At 48.3% G+C, this 22,276-nt stretch overlaps 1 protein-coding gene across 1 annotated transcript in view; it reads left to right on the top strand.

Moving 5' to 3' along the window:
* LOC142243948 (epidermal growth factor receptor-like) overlaps nucleotides 1-21,354 on the top strand; it is a 191,565-nt gene extending 170,211 nt beyond the window's left edge. The window contains exons 14-16 of the mRNA XM_075316140.1: nucleotides 2,166-2,362; nucleotides 14,816-14,936; nucleotides 20,932-21,354. Coding sequence (XP_075172255.1) covers nucleotides 2,166-2,362; nucleotides 14,816-14,916 — 298 coding nt within the window. The 3' untranslated portion in view covers nucleotides 14,917-14,936; nucleotides 20,932-21,354. The remainder of the gene's footprint in view (nucleotides 1-2,165; nucleotides 2,363-14,815; nucleotides 14,937-20,931) is intronic.
* Nucleotides 21,355-22,276: the final 922 nt, after the last annotated feature.

The raw sequence follows: 22,276 nt of genomic DNA, 5'->3' as shown, positions 1-22,276 counted from the left end.
TGTTGTCATCCGTGGACGCCCAGGCCTTTTTGAGTTCCCAAGCTCACCAGTCAATTCCTTTTTTCTCAGAATGTACCCGACTGTTGATTTTGCTACTCCAAGCATGTCTGCTATCTCTCTGATGGATTTTTTCTTTTTTTTCAGCCTCAGGATTTTCTGCTTCACCTCAATTGAGAGTTCCTTAGACCGCATGTTGTCTGGTCACAGCAACAGCTTCCAAATGCAAAACCACACACCTGTAATCAACCCCAGACCTTTTAACTACTTCATTGATTACAGGTTAACGAGGGAGACGCCTTCAGAGTTAAATGCAGCCCTTAGAGTCCCTTGTCCAATTACTTTTGGTCCCTTGAAAAAGAGGAGTCTATGCATTACAGAGCTATGATTCCTAAACCCTTTCTCCGATTTGGATGTGAAAACTCTCATATTGCAGCTGGGAGTGTGCACTTTCAGCCCATATTATATATATAATTGTATTTCTGAACATGTTTTTGTAAACAGCTAAAATAACAAAACTTGTGTCACTGTCCAAATATTTCTGGCCCTGACTGTATATCTTTTCCTATCACACACTTCTCTTGGGCTCCTGTAAGTGGAGACACATCTCATGCTGAAGTTCTTCAGATGAGGGGGGGCCATTTTATTACATTCTTGAGAACCCCCTTTATTACATTTGAACAGAGAGAAAATACGTTTTTGTTGGTCCAAAATATATACAAAAACTTTATTAATACATGATTACAAAACAAGGGGGAAGGTTCAATAAAAGAACCTATTGTAGCGTGAGGGAATACATGTATAGACATACAACAAAAATTGTTACAGTGGGTACACAATGTATAAACATCAAGAATATGTCAAACCAAATACTGAATACACATGAACAAAGACATAGAATACATGTAGACACAAACGGGATGTATGCAGGTATTGCACATTGCCAACACTGGGGGTATATTAAACCTTGTATATAGTGTCCATTAAGGCATATACTAACAGACTGAGAGCAACAATGGTTCAGTCAGCATAATAGGACATAGAGGATATAGAGTATATACCTGCTAAAGTGAAAGAAAACGTGCTGGGTGGAGGACAAACGTGCTGGGTGGAGGACAGTCTCTGTGTGGAGAACCCCAACGCGCATATCGAGTATTATTCATTACATATAGTATATGATTCAAATTTATCTAGATGGTAAGAAAGAGCTTTTACGAGTAATTTGTGTGGTCTTAAGGGATACAAACGTATCACAATACAGTGGCTAAAATATTAAGCATGGTGTATGTGCTGCCTGCTTTTAAATAAACATAGATTGCAATATCTCTAGAGAAATAAATGCAGAAAAAATTGTTGACCCATGTAAACAGTTTTTATAGTTTTATCAATATGTCTTTATTTAACAATTGTATCAGTTCTTCTGTTCATCTCCGTTGCTGAGTTTGAGGTTGTTTTTGGAAACAGAAAGTCTACGGACTAAAAAGTCAACACTTTAGTTAAAATGCCATGATGCATTGTTTCCAGTTTTTTGGTGTGATTACCTCTCATTTAGTGACTTTTTGATTTAAGAAAAATTCACTGAATAATTAACTTTTTTTTATTTTTTTTTGTTGGTTTAGTTAGTTTTCTGATTTTTACATGAATGGGGCTTTCAAATTGTTTTAAACTAATTCATTGAATGCATTTAAAAAATGCAAAATGTGGAGCAAATTTACTCCTGTACCCCTTGGACTGATTTTATATAGGCCAGCTAGATTAGTGTAATATTGTCACCATTTTGCAAAAGATGGACCTTGTCAAAGACAGGAAAAAAAAGTGTTTTCTACTTTGTGCAAAATTCATGAAAATTCATGAAGGACGTGTGCCATTTTGAAGAACTTAGCGCACAAAAGCAGTAGTGTAAACCACAAGACTTAAGAAAAATAAGAAAAAAAAGCATAAATGATGAATGGGGCTTTTTTATAGCATGAGGTAGACTTGGTATAAATAAGTAGAATTTTTGTAGCTCGACAATACAATTTTAACTACTGTTGCATGTAAGGTATTCCACTGGACTGCAGGTGTAGTTTGGAAAGATGAGGCCCATAAAGTCTCCACACAAGCCCAAAAATGAAAAAGCTTATTTTTGTGTTCTATAAACTATCAAAGTGTTTTATTTTGCATTTTAGTTGGAAATATGCACTTGTTGTATCAAATGTATCAATATCTTCACTGGGATTAAAATCTCTTAAAGAAGTGAGTGACGGTGATGTTATTATTAGACGAAGTAAGAATCTTTGCTATTCTGACACAATTAACTGGACTAAAATTTCCAGAACAAAACAGCAAAAAATTAAAATATCAAACAAAAGCCCAGAAGAATGTGGTAAGAGCTTTTCTTCTATGAGGATTGTCTAAATTATCCTTTTGTACCATAGAGGTTAATCCCTTTACAACCTCCGTACGGATTAAAACTCCCAACTAGTATTTTTGTAAGGCCGCAGTCACACTTGCGAGTGACTTGCATGTGACTCCTGTGAGGCTCGCATCGCATCACCCAACACGGCCTGCCGCTTTCCGGACAGGAGCATCTCAGCTGCATAGAGATATATGCAACTTACTCACTGTCAGGAGAGTGTGTAGCTGTGCCGGGTGATGCGATGCGAGCCTCATAGGAATCACTTGCAAGGGTGACTCCGGCCTAATGATGACTTCTAAATCTATTTATTTAATTTATTCATTTTAATGAAAATCAAATACTGTAAAGATAAAGATAAAACTGGATGAATAATTGGTTAACATTGTTGCATAGTAGCACTACTGTCCTGGATTCTCATCCCACACAATGACTGTGACATGGTAACAAGAAAAAATATACTTGTAAACTTTTTAGCAGCTCCACACTCACTGTCACCTCTCTCTGGCAGCAATACATTGCATTGGCTTGTCTGGTACTCATTCATTCTTACAACCTATCCATCGTAGTTGACTCATATCAGTTCCCCGCCAATGAACCAATCCTCTAGTTGTCTCAGGTGTATCACTCATCTTCACAATAAGGGGGCTGCAGCTCATTTTGTAGCTTTATACATACTTTTCCATAGTCATCATAAGATTCAGAATTGTGCCTTTTAAAAAGAAGTACTACTCGCCCCTACTTGTTTGTTTTCTATAATATACAGGGCTATAAAGGTTCCTCTCTAAGTGATAAATTAATGTCACATACACACTTGTGTGCATGTGGTGTGAGTGTGACTGAAAGGGGTTAAAATAGATAAATGGGAAGTCTGGCTCAACCACCTGATTATGGGTGCTCTAGAGCAGGGGTGGGGAACCTTCTCTACCAACCTTCGGTGGCTGCACAAAATTATCAATGGGAAAATTACCCAGCTACATATGGACAAACAATTAATTAACTCACCCCTAGTGTGGTGGCCAGAGCTGCTTCTCTTTGGTGCGGTGGTTAATTTTTGGTGTCATTGATCATGTTGCCTCTCACAACTGCTTTTCCAGGATTGTCTCGGTCTGGAACGCAGTCAACTCTTTGTTATAATAAGATTGGTAAATCATATACATCACATAACGGACTGGGACTGCTGTACAAACATCACAGGAGGGGCTGGGGCCATATACAGTGCCTACAAGTAGTATTCAACCCCCTGCAGATTTAGCAGGTTTACACATTCGGAATTAACTTGGCATTGTGGCATTTGGACTGTAGATCAGCTTTTTTTATTTTTTTTTTAAATTGTGAAAAGTTTATTCAGAGGGTCATTTATTATTCAGCCCCTCAAACCACAAGAATTCTGTTTGGTTCCCCTAAAGTATTAAGAAGTATTTCAGGCACAAAGAACAATGAGCTTCACATGTTTGGATTAATTATCTATTTTTCCAGCCTTTTCTGACTAATTAAGACCCTCCCCAAACTTGTGAACAGCACTCATACTTGGTCAACATGGGAAAGACAAAGGAGCATTCCAAGGCCATCAGAGACAAGATCGTGGAGGGTCACAAGGCTGGCAAGGGGTACAAAACCCTTTCCAAGGAGTTGGGCCTACCTGTCTCCACTGTTGGGAGCATCATCCGGAAGAGGAAGGCTTATGGAACTACTGTTAGCCTTCCACGGCCTGGACAGCCTTTGAAAGTTTCCACCCGTGCCGAGGCCAGGCTTGTCCGAAGAGTCAAGGCTAACCCAAGGACAACAAGGAAGGAGCTCCGGGAAGATCTCATGGCAGTGGGGACATTGGTTTCAGTCAATACCATAAGTAACGTACTTCACCGCAATGGTCTCCGTTCCAGACGAGCCCGTAAGGTACCTTTTACTTTCAAAGCGTCATGTCAAGGCTCGTCTACAGTTTGCTCATGATCACTTGGAGGACTCTGAGACAGACTGGTTCAGGGTTCTCTGGTCTGATGAGACCAAGATCGAGATCTTTGGTGACAACCACACACGTGACGTTTGGAGACTGGATGGCACTGCATACGACCCCAAGAATACCAAGCATGGTGGTGGCAGCATCATGCTGTGGGGCTGTTTCTCAGCCAAGGGGCCTGGCCATCTGGTCCGCATCCATGGGAAGATGGATAGCACGGCCTACCTGGAGATTTTGGCCAAGAACCTCCGCTCCTCCATCAAGGATCTTAAGATGGGTCGTCATTTCATCTTCCAACATGACAACCACCCAAAGCACACAGCCAATCAAACCAAGGTCTGGTTCAAGAGGGAAAAAATCAAGGTGTTGCAGTGGCCTAGTCAGTCTCCTGACCTTAACCCAATTGAAAACTTGTGGAAGGAGCTCAAGATTAAAGTCCACATGAGACACCCAAAGAACCTAGATAACTTGGAGAAGATCTGCATGGAGGAGTGGGCCAAGATAACTCCAGAGACCTGTGCTGGCCTGATCAGGTCTTATAAAAGACGATTATTAGCTGTAATTGCAAACAAGGGTTATTCCACAAAATTTTAAACCTAGGGGTTGAATAATAATTGACCCACACTTTTATGTTGAAAATTTATTAAAATTTAACTGAGCAACATAACTTGTTGGTTTGTAAGATTTATGCATCTGTTAATAAATCCTGCTCTTATTTGAAGTTTGCAGGCTCTAACTTATTTGCATCTTATCAAACCTGCTAAATCTGCAGGGGGTTGAATACTACTTGTAGGCACTGTACATCACATAGGAGATGCTGGGACTGCAGTATATACATCACATAGGAGACGCTGGGACTGCTGTATATACATTACAGGAGATGCCCCAGCCCCTCCTTTGATTTGTATGACCCAGCCCCTCTTGTGATGTATATGTCGCGCCCAGTGATACGGGATACTTGGTCCCGGGCAGTGTATATCTGGGGAATGTCACTTTGGTGGCCGTTGCCCGGTTTCGTGCCCTGGGCCCTTTTTGTAAAGGGGATATATTTACAAGGGCTTAGGATAATGTTCACATGTGATGCCACTTGCGGTGTTGCGGCTATGTGGATGGAGCCGCCACTGCACAATGTCCACTACTGGGGCTGGTGTTAATGGCAGCCTGGATGGTAGGTCCTCCGCAAGCAGGGCTGGGCCCCATAAGGTAGGTGATGTAACGGGTGTCGGAAGAAGGTAGTCCACACAAGAGTTTAGTGCAACTGGGTTTTTACTCACTTTTGCTGGTGGTAACTGCTTACCCGAGGCCGGCTGGTTTCACCTACAGGTTCCCTTAATCCCAGTGCCAGTTTAGTAATCTGGTGCCTTCTTCTCCTTGTAGCGCCCCTGAATACATCAGAGTACTGCAGGGAACTGCATCCTGTCACCCAGGGTGCAGGGCCTACCCCCCATAGTTCCAGGTTCCCAACAACGGTGTCCCTAACATCCGCACTACAAATCCCAACCACACCTCACACCATGACCTGTACAGACACACCAGTGGGTTGGTCAAGTTGGAGCAGGGCTGCCAACCTAGGGGTCAGGCAGACTGGTGTGAGGTGAGACAGGTTTTTGAGAGTTGGTCCTCAAAGAGTGAGGAGCTGGGAAGTTGTAGCTCCCAGGGAGGCGACAGGTTGGGTCGCAGATGGTGATCCGGGACCACAGGAATCGGGGACCGGTATCCGGAACACTGGACAGGGGTGTGACGGACATCTGTGTGTCTGTTTATTGCACCTAATCCAGCACCAAGACTACCGCAGTGAGTAAATCGACCCCTGCACCCTGCTTTCCCAAGGCCGAGCCACCTGATCACCAAATCTCCTTACCCCCCACCATCCAGGGCCTTCCCTACCTGCGGAGGGACTGACACCGGGCTGCCCCCACATCATCTGCCCCAGTACTCCCTACGACAGCGGCGGTACTCCCCGTACCACAACTTGCAGGTGGCGTCACGAACATTTATCCCCTGTAAATAGTCCCTTTACATTTGAGTGGCCGCGAGCCCCCGGGTCCGAAGACCCTCGAGCCACAGCAACCCCGGATCCAAGCAGTTCGACCTGAAAGAGCGGCCGGAAACCGGTAGTAGCTGGAGCCGGACGTTCCCAGAGATTCCCTGTTCCAGAGAGCTTGGTGACGAAAACCAAGGGGGAGTAGGAAGATGTCGGCACCGGATGATGGGAGCGTAGTAGCGCTTCCCCTGCCAGATGAAGGTAACGCGGACGCAGCAGAAGCCGCTCCGGTCGCATGAGCGGCGGTGCCCGAGGCTGAGGTGGCCGCACCAATAATGCCAATCACCTTACCTTATGTGCCGGGTGCCGCCTAGCTGCCCCAGAACGATGGCCGACCTGATGCCCTGCAGGGACTCAAGAGTAAGATCTGCACTGTCCTAGATATTTATGCGATGACCGGCCGGTAGCGAGCGTCTGTGGTACTCGGCCAGTTAACAGGCGCAGCGAGCATGAGATAGAGACCTGGACAGATCAGGACCGGGCCTCGGTACCCGCCATCTTTGAAAGACTGAAAGTCGCCTTTGAGACCCGCACTGAGGCTGAGCTGAGGATGAGATTTTACAGTTGCAAACAGTGCCCCCAGGACAGCATTAGAGACTTTGCCTTAAGATTGCAAGCGGTGCTGTGGGCTTTGAAACTGGCCAGTACCATCAGTGAGCAGGAGGGGAATAAGATGCTTGTCGAGCAGTTCCTGCAAGGCCTGGGGTCAGTGGAAGACCGCAAGCAGCTACGGCTGTGGGCCCTGGAACATCCTGTAATGGGCTTTGCCGTTTTGAAGGACCGGGCCATCAAGGCTTTGCAACCTCCAGAGGCTACTGACTCTTTCCCACCATCCTGGCAAGCCGGCACATCTCCTCTACAGGTGCAGCTTCTTGCCGTAGCAGTGCCAGAGCCAAAATTTCCGGCAGTGCTTTCGGGCGTTTCCAGTGAATTATCTTCACAGACGCAGCAGCTGAGTAATGACGTCGATAGGATCCTAAAGGCGATGCAGCTCCAGCCAAAGACTAAGCCGGCGGAGAAGATCCAGCTCGCTGACTGCCCGGAGGATGTTCCCTGGATGAGAGGAAGATCCTCGACATACGGAGGAAGGAACAGCGACCGGTATGGACAGCTTGTCTATTTTAGGTGTAATAAGGTTGGCTATTATGCCTGGTACTGTCCTTTATATGGGCAACCCCTGGGGCCAAGGACTAATCCCCAGGAATAAAACAACAAGGCCCAGTGGACTGGCAGGAGCGGTATTTGGGAGGAAGGTCCATCGTTTCCCTCACCCTGGATGCGACCCAACCTCCGCACTCCTTGATACCGGCTCTCAGGTAACCACAATACCCCATATATTGTATAAGAAGTTCTGGTCAGATGATGAACTGACCCCGCCGGATCACGGCCTTACTATCTATGCCGTCAATGGGTTACCAGTGACTCAAGTCGGGTTCAAGGAGGTGACCATTAAGGTGAGCCAGGTGGAGTTAGGGCGTCAAGGACTCATCATAGTACAGAATGACCCTAGTGACTGGAACCCTAAAATGATTTTGGGCACAAATGTCATTGAGAATTGTATGGGGGAAGTACTGTTTTTTCTTCACCAGCTCTCTGAAACTGAAGGAGCAGGGTGACAGCAGGTCCTGCAATGGGAAATCCGAGCCCTCCTGCAGCTGCATAAGGTAAATTTATCTGGTGGAGAAATTGGTGGTGTGCGGGTGATGGATGTAGCCCCTCTTGTAGTGCCCCAGCGGAGTGAAATGATGATATAGTGCAGGGCAGCTGTAGGTTCCCGTGGACAGGATTATCAGGCAGTGGTGGAGTCCCTGCCCGCAGAATACTGGCCCACAGTCTTGACAGCCAGAGGAGTGGTTGATGTCTGTAAGGAAATAGTGCCCGTGCGAGTGTTGAAATGCGGGAAAGAGGAGGTTAAGTTGCCCAGATATGCCATTATTGCCATATTGTTCACTACGATACAGATTCCATCCAGGCAGTAGAATCCCGAAGCACACCAGATCAGTCAGCCAGTGATAACTCCCAGAGTCAGCCAGAGAAATGGTGTCAGGAGTTACATGTGGGCACCGATTCTACACCTCTACATCAGAAACATGGGGTTTACAGTGTAGCACAGGAGTACGAACAAGTCTTTAGCAAACATCCATTAGACTTCGGGAGGGTGAAAGGGGTGCAACATCACATACCCACACCATCTGCCCCGGTACTCCCTTCGGCAGTATCAGTACTCCCCTTACCGCAACCCGCAGGTGGTTTCACGAACATTTATCCCCTGTAAATACTCCCTTTACATTTGAGTGGCCGCAAGCCCCCGGGTCCGGAGTCCCTCGAGCCACAGCAACCCCGGATCCAAGCAGTTTGACTGCTGCAGGGCGGCACACCCTACACCTGTCTCTGGTTGGTGGGTCCCCATGACGTAGAGCAACTGGGGGTCCTCGTCCAGTGGTGTTTCTTTCAACTGCTGTCCACCTGACGGTGAACCCTGTGGGGTTGGAGTCTCTGGTCCTGTCCCTGGCTCTCAAGAGAGATGCAAAGATGCTACTGAGTCTTGGATTCTTAGGGTCAGCAAGGTCCTCGATGGTCTCCTTGCTGTGCAGGTGTTAACAGGCCGGCTTGGAGCTTCTGCCTGTCCTAGGGTCCTGTACCCTGTCGGTGCATAGTACTCCACCGTACTCTACCGGCAACTACCCTCCTTGGCACCAGGTTACTGTCAACCCCATGTCAGTGCGTCTCCTCCTGTCCACCTTCACTCCTCGACTTCCTCAGACTATCTGACTCTCTGTCCTCAGTCCGCCTCTCCCACCTGGTCAACTAGTGGACTGGACTGGCTCTAGGCGGCCATCCATTGGTCCGACCCTAGCCTTGCACCATTGTATGGGGGATTGTTGGGGAAAACTGGGATTACCTGGAGTTTTGTGTATGACTGGCACTGGTCTTCCCGGTCCCTAGGGGGGTAGGCCCTGATGGCTACAGGGGTGCTACATATATTCCCCAGCCTCTCCTCTGATGTGTATGCCCCCAGCATCTCCAATGTGATGTATTTGTCCCCATCCCCTCCTGTGATGTATATGGCCCCAGCATCTCTAAAATGATGTATATGACCCAGCCTCTCCAGTGATGTGTATGCCCCAGTCCCTCATGTGATGTATATACCCCAGCCCCTCATGTGATGTATATGCCTTAGCCCCTCATGTGATGTATATGTTCTAGCCCCGCCTGGCCTGTGATATATACATCACAGAAGACACTGGGGGCATATACAACACAGGAGCCGCTGTGCATATACATCACAGGAGGGGCTAAGAGCATATACATCACAAGAGAGGCTGAGGGCATATACATCACTGGAGGGGCTGAAGGCATATACATCACTGGGAGGCATAGATATGGCTTTGGGGCACAGACATCATTTGGGAGGCACATACATCACTGGAGGGGCAGAGACAGCACTTGGGGCAGAGATAGCACTGGGGGGCACAGACAGCACTGGGGGCACAAACATCACTGGGGGAACGGACAGCACTAGGGGGGCACAGACAGCACTAGGGGGGCACGGACAGCACTAGGGAGCACTGGGGGAAACACTTGCAGAGCACAGATAGTATGGGGGAGTATGGACATGGGGGGCACAGCATTGGGGGTGGTACACAGCACTGGGGGTGGTACACAGCATTGGGGGAGTCACACAGCCCTAGGAGAGGGGGGCACACAGCCCTAGGGGAGGAGGGGCACACAGCACTAAGGGGGAGGCACATTGCCCTGGTGGGGGAGGGGGCACACAACCCTGGTAGGGCGGGCACAAGGCAAAGGGGGAGTGGGCACACGGCACCTGGGAAGTGGGCACATAGCACAGTGGGAGCATGCACAGGGGGAGCGGGCACACAGCACAGTGGAAGGGCGCACATTGGGAGTGGGCACACAGCACAGTGGGAGCACACACAGAGGGACCGAGCACGAAACACAGTCGGAGTGTACACAGGGGAAATGGGCACACAGCACCATAGGAGCTCACTCGCACAGTGGGAGCGGGCACACAGCACAGCCGGAGAGGGCACAGGGGGAGCGTGCACACAGGACAGTGGGAGCATGCACAAGGGAAGCGGGCACACAGCACAGCCGGAGTGGGCACGAGGGGAGTGGGCACATAGCACAGTGGGAGTGCGCACAAGGGAAGCGGGCACACAGCACAGCCGGAACAGGCACAGGGGAGCGGACACACAGCACAGTGGGAGAGCACACAGGGGAAGTGTGCACACAGCACAGCTGGAGCTGGCACAGGAGGAGTGGGCACACAGCGCTGGAAGCCGTGAAACTGCTGGTGGTCTTACTCTGTGGGATGGGGCGCAGAGTGCTAACCCTGCCCACAAACTAAGTCCTCCGCACACAAGCACTGACCAGCGTTCAGTAGTGAACACTAATGCGCGTCCTCGCAGCGCACAGGGGGATTTAAACTGGGTCGGCAGCTGGCAAGATGCTGCTGCCAGCAAATTCCCGGGTTCCGCAGAAAATGTAATCGTGCGCCATATATGGCCCACGGGCTGGAGGTTCCCCACCCTTGCTCTAGAGTAAGAAGTCGTGTAGCGATAAAAATATAACTTTGGCACACCGGATATGAATATGAGATGTCCAGAATAAAGAGTATGGGAAACTTGTTTTCTATAGTGATGCTTTAATGTGAAAATGTTATTAACAAAACAGATACAGTTCATTCAGTCTGATGTTTCGGCCTTTCAAAAAATTGGCCTTCAACAGGGAGAGATTATCTATATGAATAAGGCAAAATGAGAGATATTCATATCCAGCAAAAAATTGCAAAAGAGGACTGTAGAGCTCTAATCAATGTAATTGAATAATCTGTATGAGAGCGATTGGTGAGGGATTCGTTTTGAGGCCTGTATGTGGAGACAGGAACCCAGGAAGAGTCTGTTCACTTTAGATTAAGGGGTACTTTGCAAACTACGACATTGCAGGTGCGATGTCGGTGGGGTCAAATTGAAAGTGACGTACATCCGGCATCGCAGGTGACATCGTAGTGTGTAAAGCCTAGATGATACGATTAATGAGCGCAAAAGCGTCGTATTCGTATCATCGGTGTAGCATCGGCATAATCCATAATTACGCTGACGCGATGGTCCGATGTTGTTCCTCGCTCCAGCAGCAGCACACATCGCTGTGTGTGAAGCCGCAGGAGCGAGGAACATCTCCTACCGGCGTAACCGCGGCTCCCGTAGGATATGCGGAAGGGAGAAGGTGGGTGGGATGTTTACATCCCGCTCATCTCCGTCCCTCCGCTCCTATTGGCCGCCTGCCGTGTGACGTCGCAGTGACGCCGTACGACCCGCCCCCTTAATAAGGAGGCGGGTCGCCGGCCAGAGCGACGTCCCAGGACAGGTGAGTCCATGTGAAGCTGCCGTAGCGATAATGTTCGCTACGACAGCTATCACAAGGATATCGCAGCTGCGACGGGGGCGGGGACTATTGCGTGCAACATCGCAGCATCGGCTTGCGATGTCGCAACGTGCAAAGCCCGCCTAAGTTTAACCAGCAGAGAGTCATTGAGATGAGTAAGGACCTATAGAGGCGTTAATGAAGCATGGTTTGTATCCCACTATATGTCAGGATGTAGGGGAGATTTCATGTATATCGTAATTCAAATACAGTAAACGTGATAATTATAGTGAGGGTCCTTTCCCAAGAGAATATCTCACCAACCGACATGTTATAAAGGCATAACATGCATCTTGCTTTGTGCCAAGGTGTTGAAAAGGTATGGTGCAGAAATGGTGTATGTAATCCAACAGGTACTGTAGAGACAGTGGGGTCCTCTTTTTCAAGGAATGATCTGACAATGGACCTCAGCCTTCAGTAAAGGTTAGGGTGGGGAATTCAGACGTCAGTAAAGGTTAGGGTGGCAATGAGGGTCCACTTTTTCAGGAAATTATCGCACAATAGATCTCAGCCGACAGTAAAAGTTTAGGGAGAATAGGGTAATTCCAAGTGGAACTTCAGGGAATACAAATACTGGGCTGGAGTGATGGCAAGGCACATGTAAGGAAGCCTCCTGCCGGTCAGTGCAGTCTATGCTGGTGAGTGAAAGCCATCACTCCAGCCCAGTATTTGTATTCCCTGAAGTTCCACTTGCAATTACCCTGTTCTACCTAACTTTTTACTGATGGCTGAGCTCTATTGTGTGATCATTTCCTGAAAAAGTGGACCCTCACAGCCACCCTAACCTTTAATGATGGCTGAGGTCCACTGTGAGAACAATCCTTGAAAAAGAGGACCCTACTGTCTCTACAGTACCTATTAGATTACATACACCATTTCTGCACTACACCCTTCTAACACCTTGGTAAAATCAGGATGCATGTTATGCCTCTATAACATGTCCATTGGTGAGATATTCTCTTGGGAAAGGACCCTCACTATAATTATCACGTTTACTGCGTTGGAATTACGATATACATGAAATCTCCCCTACATCCTGACATATAGTGGGATACATACCATGCTTCATTAACGCCTCTATAGGTTCTTACTCATCTCAATGACTCTCCACTGGTTCAACTTAATCTAGAGTGAACAGTCTCTTCCTGGGTTCCTGTCTCCACACACAGGCCTCAAAACGGATCCCTCACCAATCGCTCTCATACAGATTATTCAATTACATCTTGGTTAGAGGTCTACAGTCCTCTTTTGCAATTTTTTGCTAGATATGAATATCTCTCATTTTGCATTATTCATATAGATAATTTCACCCTGATGAAGGCCAATTTTTTCAAAGGCCGAAATGTCAGACTGAATGGACTGTATCTGTTTTGTTATTAACTTTTTCACATTAAAGCATCACTAAAGAAAGCAAGTTTCCTATACTCTTTATTCTGGACATCTCATATTCATATCCGGTGTGCCAGAGTTATATTTTTATTGAAAGGGGTTAAAGGCGGCATGGTGGTTCATGGTTAGCACTGTAATGTTTCATATCACACTCAACTCTACTCTATACTACACAGTAGCTGTGGAGATCAAAGCTTTGAGCAGAGCTGTCTATCATTACATCTCAAAGGAGAAAGCATGTTCTTAGAACCTTCTGGGGGGTGTTGTTTTTGTCTGCATGACACCTCCTGCTTATGATTGGTCAATCTTATGTGTCGCGGGCGGAGGGGACGCACTTGCCACGCTCGGGTCCGGGGCTTCTGCTGCTGCTGCTCGATGGCTTGAGTGGTGGGCCGGACCTGGGGACTCGAGCAGCGCTCCTCACCCGTGAGTGAAAAGGGATGGTTTATTTGGGGAGAGAGTTCGTTGACGCCACCCACGGGACGTGATGATGAGGGCACCACCACTGCTGGTGACGGGGATCCCGGGAGAGATGGTAGGGAGCAGCTAGGATGTTGTCCCCTCCGTGGGTAGGGTTTGGTGATCCCGGGGCCCGGTGGTGATACGGGGAGGCTGGGATGCAGGGTTGCAGGGGCAGCACGGTGCGGTGCCGGATGGCACTGGTGTACTCACACAGACAGTCAATGACAGAGTCTCTGGTAAAACAAACGGCCGGATGGATGGGTCCCGCAGCCGGCTGCAGTGTTGTTGTGCTCTCCCCGGACGGTGTGATGGTGGCTGTCTTTCCCTGCACCTGTTAGAATGTTCTGACTCCTGTGGCTGCCCACCGGTAGTCCGCTCCCCGGCGTATAGGTGCCGTAGGAGCCCGTTTTGCCCGCAGGCGCTATCCCTTGGATCTCTAGCCTGTGGCGGTGGCTGTATATCCGATGGCCCTGCCTGTGTGCTTAGCTTCACTTCGGTTCGGTACCGGTTCCACTAACTCTTGCAGACGGCCACCACCGTCTGCCAACCTTGCTGTCAGTGCCTGGGCTCCGACCCAGACACTTACAGTTACTGTCCTCTCACTTTTACCTCTCAAACTACTCTGACTGCTTTCCCACCTCCAGGCCTGTGAACTCCTCGGTGGGTGGGGCCAACTGCCTGGCTCTGCCCCACCTGGTGTGGACATCAGACCCTGGAGGGAGGCAACAAGGGTTTTTGGTTGACTGTTGTAACTGTCTAGGGTGGGGGCTGTGTATGTTGTTATGTCTGTGACTACCTGGCTAATCCAGGGCGTCACATATGCAGGGGAAAAAGTACATGCCCCTAGAGACAAATCTCTGTGTAATGTCCAGTAAGACTTATCATAAATTATAACATAATGTTTTCAAGCTAAAATTTCCCCAATGGAGAGATGAGAGTAAAAAGTAAAAAATAAAAACTATGTTTTACTCAGTTCTGCAGCTACTTTTTCATGATGTGGCCAATGTAATATGCTCAAACTGATTAAATATCCTCTTTAAGAACATTGCTGTCCTGAACGTCAACTTTACGCTACAATATATTTCATGTACGGTTAGCTTTAATAATGAATGTTACTTTTCTATAGTTGCTGAAGGAAAAATATGTGATCCTTTATGCTCTGAAGATGGTTGCTGGGGACCTGGACCTTCTCAATGTTTTTCCTGTCGTGGAAAAGAATGTGCATGAGACTACTGAATATTTCCAGGGTAAGTATTTGGATGACCTTCTCTCTAAAGGTCTTTTTTCATATTCAGACATATTCAGTTGTGTCCAGACTTACTATATTCATGCATACCTCCCAACTTTTAAAGAAGGAAAAGAGGGCCAAAGTTTGCTGCAAATTTTTAGGCCACGCCCCCTAACCACACCCATTTCACAGTCACGCCCATATCCACTCCCCATCCACACCCATTCAGCACGGACACGCAGGCAGCCGGCGGGCCTCCAGCACGGACACGCAGGCAGCCGGCGGGCCTCCAGCACGGACACGCAGGCAGCCGGCGGGCCTCCAGCACGGACACGCAGGCAGCCACAGTGAGGCGGCCGGTCGCCCGCACAGTGAGGTGGCCGGTCGCCTTCACAGACAGGCGGCCGGCCGCCCGCCTTCACAGACAGGCGGCGGGCCGCCCGCACAGAGAGGCGGCCAGCCGCCCGCACAGAGAGGCGGCCGGCCGCCCGCACAATGAGGCGGCGGGCCGCCCGCACAGACAGGCGGCGGGGGGCGCCCGCACAGACAGGCGGCAGGGGGGCGCCCGCACAGACAGGCGGCAGGGGGGCGCCCGCACAGACAGGCGGCAGGGGGGCGCCCGCACAGACAGGCGGCAGGGGGGCGCCCGCACAGACAGGCGGCAGGGGGGGCGCCCGCACAGACAGGCGGCAGGGGGGCGCCCGCACAGACAGGCGGCGGGGGGCGCCCGCACAGACAGGCGGCAGGGGGGCGCCCGCACAGACAGGTGGCGGGCCGACCGCACAGAGAGGCGGCCGGCCGACCGCACAGACAGGCTCCGGCCGGGGTGAGGGGGGAGGGAGGCAAATCAGCGCTGGGGAGATTAGTTTACTGTACCAGCAGCAGCACAGGCAGCGCTCCTCTCTATGCCACGTCTACTAGGATGGTAGGAGGGAAAAGCAGGGAGGCAGAGAGAGAGTGGGTGGGCGGAGCCCGGGAGCCGGCCGTCCCGCCCGTGGCAACGGGACAAACAACGTAAAGCGTGAAAGTCCCGCTGTATCCGGGACGGTTGGGAGGTATGCAGCATGTTAGAATGTGTACATAAGATCCCGCTGGTGGTGGCCGCAGCTTATAGGCCCCAAATCTGGTGACAGGTTCCCTTTAAAGTGAACCTGTCAGGTGCAATATGCACTCAGAGCCAGGAGCAGTTCTGGGTACATATTGCTAATCCCTGCCTAACCGTCCCTGTATACACTAGCATAGATAAAGAGATCAAGAACAAATATTTTTAAAGATCTTATATCTTATGCTAATGAGCGCGGGGACTAGTCACAAGGGCGTTACTTCACTTGGCTAGTCGGCTCGCATAGCATGTTAGCATGTTATTACGCCCCCGTGTGAGTACTAACACGCTATGTGAGCCGACCTGCCAAGTGAAGTAACGCCCTTGGGACTAGTCCCCGCGCTAATTAGCATAAGATATAAGCTCTTTAAAAATACTTTTTCTATAGATGCCTTTATCTATGCTAGTGTATACAGGGACAGTTAGGGAGGGATTAGCAATATACACCCAGAACTGCTCCTGGCTCTGAGTGCATATTGCACCTGACAGGTTCCCTTTAAAGGGAAACTGTCACCAGAAATTTAGCAAAAAAAATAAAAGATTCCCCTCTGCAGCTCCTGGGCTGCATTCTGGAAAGGTTCCTGTTGCTATTGTGCCCCCTTTGAGACCTAAAAAAATACTTTATGAAGTCTTACCTTTTTGTATGCAAATCTGTTTTTATGGTCACGGGGGCGGGCTGCCTGGTGTCCGTTATTCCCCCTCCTGCCGCTGTACGCCGTCCCCCATTGCTCATTTCCATACATGAGGACGCCTTCCTCATGTAACTGTCCTCCTGAAGTTTTGTGCATGCCCAGTGCCACTCTCGCCGGACTGAGCACTGTGCAAAGTGTGAACGCTTTTGAGGTGATTGTGCAGGCGCAAGATTATGGGCGGCGCTGTGATTGTCATCAGCAGCGTCATCCAAGTACCCACCCATAATCTCGTGCCCACGCTTCTCACTCTGCCCCCACCGTTATGCGCAAGCACTGTCCATATGAACCATGTTACCTATTACCGTGGGCGCGAGATTATGGGCGGCGCTGTGATTGTCATCAGCAAAGTCATCCAAGTACCCGCCCATAATCTCGTGCAAGCAGTAATAGGTAACATGGTTCATATGGCCAGCACTTGCGCATAACGGTGGAGTCAGAGGGAAAAGTGTGGGCACGAGATTATGGGCGGGTACTTGGTTAACGCTGCTGATGACAATCACAGCGCCGCCCATAATCTCGTGCCTGCGCAATCACCTGAAAAAGCGTTCACATGCGCAAAACTTCGGGAGGACAGTTACATGAGGAAGGCGTCCTTGTGTATGTAAATGAGCAATGGGGGACTTCGTAAAGCGGCAGGAGGGGGAATAACGGACGCCAGACAGCCCGCCCCCGTGACCATAAAAACACATTTGCATACAAAAAGGTAAGACTTCATAAAGTATTTTTGTAGGTCTCAAAGGGGGCACAATAACAACAGGAACCTTTCTAGAAGCAGCCCAGGAGCTGCAGAGGGGAATCTTTTATTTTTATTGTGAAATTTCTGCTGACAGGTTCCCTTTAACTGGTAGGGGAGCCAGGATAAAGCAGAGCTGAACCTGTTGGGAAGCTAGGACCCAGCAGCTCCACAGGCAGGAGACCACTGATCGGTAAGCTAATAGAAGCCTGCAGATGTCACTCTGCATAGGTTATTACTGGCCAGTGCTATCTGCAGGAGAGAGAAGTGCTGATTGCACGGTCTCCTCAGCTTCCTGATTCCCCGTGTGTCTGCAGCAGTGGGAAGCCGCACACGGGGAGTCAGAGAACAGCTGCAGAGAAACGCAGGCTTCGGGACTGGGGATGTCCGCTCTGGGGGAGGGGGGGGGTCGGCTCTGGGGGAGGGGGGGGTCGGTTCTGGTGCAGGGGGGCGGCTCTGCTGCAGGGGGGTCGCTCTGCTGCAGGGGGTGATTCATACCTCAGCAGCAGTCACAGGAGTTTCAAGGTGCGCGCTCGACTCTGTAATGAATAGAAGGGAGAAACAGCGAGGCGGGGCTACAGTGGGTGGGTGGAGCCACGGGACAAACAGCCTCACGGGCGGGACCCGGGATCAAAGGCTCAGAAGAGGGACTGTCCCGCTGTATCCGGGACGGTTGGGAGGTATGTTCATGTTTGTTGGATCGGCATTACTATACAAAGCGTATCATTTTTTGTATACTAAGCCACGGGAAAGTCATTACTATGAAAGGCATTGTCCAAAACTAGAAAATCCCTTATTAATGGCCTTAAAAAAAAATCAATGCTTACCTCCTGTTTTTTCCATTTAGAAATTTAAGTCTGACTCTATTTATGTCTGGAGACCGATAAGAAACATAAATAGCTAAGAGCAGAGGAGCAGTGCTAGTCCTGGATGAAAATATAGATTTTTATCGGTTTTGTGGCACACTGTGGCCATTAATAAGGGTTGTTTCCTAGTAGACAACCCCTTTTACATATTTCCATATAATGTTTTTAAATCCTCATCACCAAAAAGAGAGTGCTCCCCTTTCAAAGCTCAAAATCAGTCTTGGTATGTGTGACTGACAGCTAGGGACCTAAGTTAAAAGAGTGAAAGGAATAGGTCCTATGTATAGTGACAGCAACAGTAGTAGCCACATGCCTCTTCCCAAAGTAAGAGACATGGATTCATATATATATGGGACTATTGGTGGCCTTGATGCCCTATTATCATAAAAAATGATTAAAACATGCCTCTTATGCAATAACTGTCTATCTGAAGGATGATAATACTTTTCACTATAGCATTATCTTCAAATCCCTGTTTAAAGGGAACCTGTCACCAGATTTGGCAACTATAAGCTGCGGCCACCACCACCACCACCATTCCATAATACTGTATATAAGAATCCAGGCCGCTGTGTAGAACATAAAATACACTTTCAAAATAGTCACCTAAAGGGGGCTTTACACGCTGCGACATCACTAATGCGGAGTCGTTGGGGTCACGGAATTTGTGACGCACATCCGGCCGCATTAGCGATGCCGTTGCGTGTGACACCGATAAGCGATTTTGCATCGTTGCAAAAACGTGCAAAATCGCTAATCGGCGACATGGGGGTCCATTCTTAAAAATCGTTATTGCAGCAGTAACGAAGTTGTTCCTCGTTCCTGCGGCATCACACATCGCTGCGTCTGACGCCGCAGGAACGAGGAAGCTCCCCTTACCTGCCTCCCGGCTGCTATGCGGAAGGAAGGAGGTGGGCGGGATGTTACGTCCCGCTCATCTCCGCCCCTCCGCTGCTATTGGGCGGCGGTTCAGTGACGCTTCAGTGACGTCGCTGTGACGCCGCACGGACCGCCCCCTTAGAAAGGAGGCGGTTCGCCGGTCACAGCGACGTCGCCGGACAGGTAAGTATGTGTGACGGCTCTGGGCGATGTTGTGCGGCACGGGCAGCGATATGCCCGTGTCGCGCAACAGATGGGGGCGGGTACCCCCACTAGCGATATCGGGACCGATATCGCAGTGTGTAAAGCCCGCTTTAGGGGCGGTCTGGTCAAATGGGTGTCGCTGCTCTCCAGTCAGGTGCCTCCTCTCTCCGACCCAGTGCCTCCTCTCTGTGGCAATTTCCATGCTCCTTCTTCTGAGGCCCACTAGGAATATGAATGTCTGTGGACACGTCATGTCCGTTATGGGCACTTGTTTCTGAATGAGCCATTATGTGGAATTAACTAGTGGCTAACCAGACGTGCAGAATCCAAGTAACATAGGCTCCCCTGATGATTTTCAAGTGTAAAAGAAATGCGTTGGGAGTTACATGATGTCTGCCTGGTTTATTATTTGGAGGATGGAGCGATAAGATACCTAAGGAGGTTTATCAGCATTTACTCCACGTCTGATTAAATTTTGAATAAGCCCGCTTTGTGGTGAGATTGTTCCATTTTTACAATGATCATTTGTGGTAAAAATGACATGAGTATAAGCAATGGTACGTTATCTCACTATTTTTTCTCTGAAATTGTAAAGTTTCTAAGATAGATTGTGGAGGGTGGTTCCCTGTGATAACTATCTTTGAGACAACTAGGGAATATTGGCAATAAGCCTGACCTAGAGAGGAAGTTGTTTGTTTGTGTCGTACCTGATTCCGTGGTCAATTTGAGCTTGGTGACCTGGGGATTAGGTAATTCATTTTATATTCACGTTTTTATTATGATTATTATCATTTTTTAACAAGCACTATTAAAAGTTATATTTTAATATTTCATATTTTTTCATGCTGTAATATGAATGGTCCACTCTTGCTATAGAGATTCTTCTGAGGCCCGTGTGCATGATGCATCTAAGTCATCCACACTAGCCAGCATTGAGGTCCTGCGCAGGCGCACTTTGATCTGCCCTACTAAGGCAAAGTATTGTAGTGCGCATGTGTCGGCGGTCTTTAACGTTTCCTCATGTCTGCGCATTACAGTACTTTGATCTACCCTCAGCAGGGCAGATCAAAGTGCGTCTGTGCAGAACCTCAATACTGGCTAGTGTGGATAACGTAGGATGAGTCATGCACACGGGCCTCAGAAGAAGGAAGATGGAGATCGCCACAGAGAGGAGGTGCTGGACCAGAGAAAGGGGGAACCAAACCAGAGAGCAGTGACACCCATCGGACAAGACCACCCTCAGGTGTGTATTATAAAAGTGTTTTTTACGTTATACACAGTGGTCTGGGTTCTTATATACAGTATTCTGGAATGCTATATATAAGAGCTCAGTGGTGGTGGCTGCAGCTTAAAGTCACCAAATCTGGTGACAGGTTCCCTTTAACCTGCAGAATGAACCTTATCAAACAGGTGAACACTTTTGTTGATACCAAAATATTGCAGTGCTAATTCGGTCATAGAACCTATCATTTAATTCTTGTTTGAGAAACAGTCAAAACCAAAGCAGAAAATTTAATATGTCACCATTTTTTTTCTAGTGTTTTAGTTTGGAAAGCAGCTGTAATTTTTCTACTTCTCAAACATCAACTTAGAGCAACTGGCCAATAAAGGATGCGTGTAAGAAGAGCGTAAAGCTTATAAGAATCATGATGAACCCGCCATGATGGAATGCACTAATATGTATCATTAAAATCACAACTGTAGCTTTATGCAACTATAAATTGTATATTTTAGGCCTGAGCTACATGGAGACTTTTGTAGAGTAATTTGGAGTCCTACAATAAGTTTCCATGTAGCCCAAGCTTTAATTAAAATATTAAAATTTCACATGTACACATCAACCAGGGTGATATCACACGCTGCATCATCTGGAACTCCAGCCATCATGATGCCCATGATGTTTCCCATCATCCAAAGAATGCCACTATTTAATGTGAAATGCTTAAATGGCATAATCAACCACTGATACTACTGTTCGGATTTGCAATGCATGTTTTCAGATAATCTGAATAAAATATTGTCATATATACACATTTCATCTGTGCAAGTGTTTGTACTAGGCATTTTGACAAGAAAATTATATTGTCACTAGAAGGTGACCCGATTCTAACGCATCGGGTATTCTAGAATTTATTGTGTAGTTAATGTATGATTTTTGTTATATACATATATATATATATATATATATTGTGAGGTAGCGACCACCAATGTTGTGGATGGTCGCAGTGGAGAAGGATCCCCTTGTCATATTGAACTGAAGGTGTGACTATGGAACTTGTAGTTCCATAGAACTTGGGTTGTAATTAAGGGTTAGGTTCCCTTTAAACTGTGACCAGTGTGATGGACAGAGCTGGAGAATCACATACCTCCACCTGTGGGTGTATCCGGTTGGGTTTTAAGAGACTGTTAGTTTTAGAAACAGGGGGAAGCCTGAGAGTGCTGCACATGGAGGATGTGTGCTGGAGATCTGTCTGTGTGAAGACTGAAGAGAGACTCCTGGAAATCAGTCCCGGTGATGACTGGGGAAAATACTGCAGCCTGGCTGGAGAGGGCTGGAGGCTGCAGGAAGCACCACAGTGACTTGTGTTCGCTGGCTGTAGCCAGAGTGTGGAGAATCCACTATGGACACTTAATTGGACTGGAAGCCCACGGTATGTGGATGTTATATTTTCCTTTAAGCCAGGAGAGGCTTCATTGTGTTTTGGATGGGCAGTTTATGTTGTACTAATAAACTGCTGCATTTTTGAGAGAGACTGTGTTGCCTGTGTATGCCTAAGCTACCCTGCACCGCTGCAAGCGAGTAAAACCCCCGGGTTGCGGTAAGCAACGTTCACATATGGTGCTAGATAGCGGGCAGCAATCCAGGCAGCACGTCTAGCAACT

This window comes from Anomaloglossus baeobatrachus, chromosome 6, assembly GCF_048569485.1.
Source record: "Anomaloglossus baeobatrachus isolate aAnoBae1 chromosome 6, aAnoBae1.hap1, whole genome shotgun sequence".
In the NCBI taxonomy this organism is placed as follows: Eukaryota; Metazoa; Chordata; class Amphibia; order Anura; family Aromobatidae; genus Anomaloglossus; species Anomaloglossus baeobatrachus.
The sequence above is the reverse complement of the archived record's forward strand: the minus strand, read 5'-3'. Positions and strand labels throughout refer to the sequence as shown.